The sequence below is a fragment of the Sitodiplosis mosellana genome, unplaced genomic scaffold, assembly GCF_009176505.1.
Source record: "Sitodiplosis mosellana isolate CC-2019 unplaced genomic scaffold, AAFC_SMos_1.0 Smas_scaffold_6079, whole genome shotgun sequence".
NCBI classification, from domain to species: Eukaryota; Metazoa; Arthropoda; class Insecta; order Diptera; family Cecidomyiidae; genus Sitodiplosis; species Sitodiplosis mosellana.
In genome coordinates this window covers 68,326-69,647 of record NW_022601320.1, presented here as the reverse complement: position 1 = coordinate 69,647, position 1,322 = coordinate 68,326, and the positions used below count along the sequence as shown (strand labels likewise).

General features: G+C 35.5%; 1 protein-coding gene across 1 annotated transcript; it reads right to left on the bottom strand.

The window, feature by feature from the left end:
* Positions 1-208: 208 nt before the first annotated feature.
* On the bottom strand, positions 209-734 carry LOC129573444 (uncharacterized). Its single transcript, XM_055453935.1, has 3 exons — positions 690-734; positions 447-545; positions 209-368 (listed from the first exon to the last, which is right to left on the bottom strand). Exons 1-3 carry the CDS (start codon positions 718-720, stop codon positions 259-261), a joined length of 240 nt encoding a protein of 79 aa, XP_055309910.1. The 5' UTR covers positions 721-734; the 3' UTR covers positions 209-258.
* Between the last annotated feature and the right edge of the window lie 588 nt (positions 735-1,322).

The following is a 1,322-nucleotide window of genomic DNA, read 5'->3' as shown; positions in this document are numbered from 1 at the left end:
ATAACAGATATTTTTCACGCGTTGTGTGATTCCAAGCCGCAGGGTTATTCATTATTTTTTTTATTTATCCTGTTTATTAATTGGAAAAAGACTTCAATCATACAAACTGCATTGAATGATAAATTCCCCTAGTAGAAAATTTAGGAAAAAAAAACTGGAAAAAAATATCATAAAACAAAAATCACGTAAAATTTAGTTGTGTATTGATGAAAAACATATTTTAATTAAAAAGAAGACAATAGTAAAATACTTTTCTCTTCAATCGCGAGGGAAGAACAAATTACGAAAACCGAACAATAAGCTTTTTAATATAACACTATCAACCTTGGCTCCATTGTCGATGAGAAGTTTAGCGACATCTGTGTGGCCTGAAAAATAGTACAGACGAATGAAATAAAAAGATCCAACCAATTTCTTATTTAGTGTAAATGAATATTGAACATTACTTTTCATTGCAGCATAATGAAGAGGTGTCTGTTTCACATTATTTTCAATATTAACGTCGGCTCCATTGTCGATGAGTTTTCGAGCTTCCTTCGCATCACCTAAAAAATAATTTAAACCATATATGAGCGAGGAGGGGGACCGATTTAACCCCCCACCCCCTCCTCCCCTCACGTATGTATGATTCAGACCAATGATGTAGATCGAACGAAACATGCTTTTCAAACATAAATGCCCAAATTTACCAGTCTCAGCAGCTCTATGAAGGGCTGTCATTCCTTCTGCGTCTCTTTTGTTTACTAAAAATAAAAATAAAAAGATTAATGAAGTGAAGTGAAAGAAAATGTCTTATGTCCAATGTCAAGAGCGTGTTATGAGCTGTTGTCGGCAGCACTAACTAACGTCAGTTGCTGATATCAGCTGCTGACGAGTATGCGTTACGTTGTTTTAACGCATTTTAACGTATGCATGCATACTTGTCAGCAGCTGATATCAGCAACTGACGTTAGTTAGTGCTGCTGACATCAGCTTATAACACGCTCTGCTTATGTCAGTGAGATGAACTTTTTACAAACACTCTCGTCTCGTTATATATCGCATATAATATAAACCGCATTGAACAAAGATCAGAGATTAGAATAGATTAAAATAGACATAGATCTTACACCCTTGTATTCATGTTGTATACTCCATACATAAAAAAGTGTTTTATATAGGGAATTTGTGAGTGAAACTTCATGAAGAAATGAATCTCCAATCTTACCGTCTGGTTGTTCTGCAGATTTGGTCGGTTGTGGAACTTTTGCTTTCGCTTTCACGATTTGAACAGCCGGACTCATCACAACAGGTTTGGCATATTTGTTTGGTGCATCTGGCTT

Coding starts and splice junctions, on each gene's coding strand:
- LOC129573444 (XM_055453935.1), bottom strand. CDS start 720: ATGACAGCCCTTCATAGAGCTGCTGAGACTG. Junction 546..689: donor TCATAGAGCTGCTGAGACTG/GTAAATTTGGGC, acceptor ATTATTTTTTAG/GTGATGCGAAGGAAGCTCGA. Junction 369..446: donor TCATTATGCTGCAATGAAAA/GTAATGTTCAAT, acceptor ACTATTTTTCAG/GCCACACAGATGTCGCTAAA.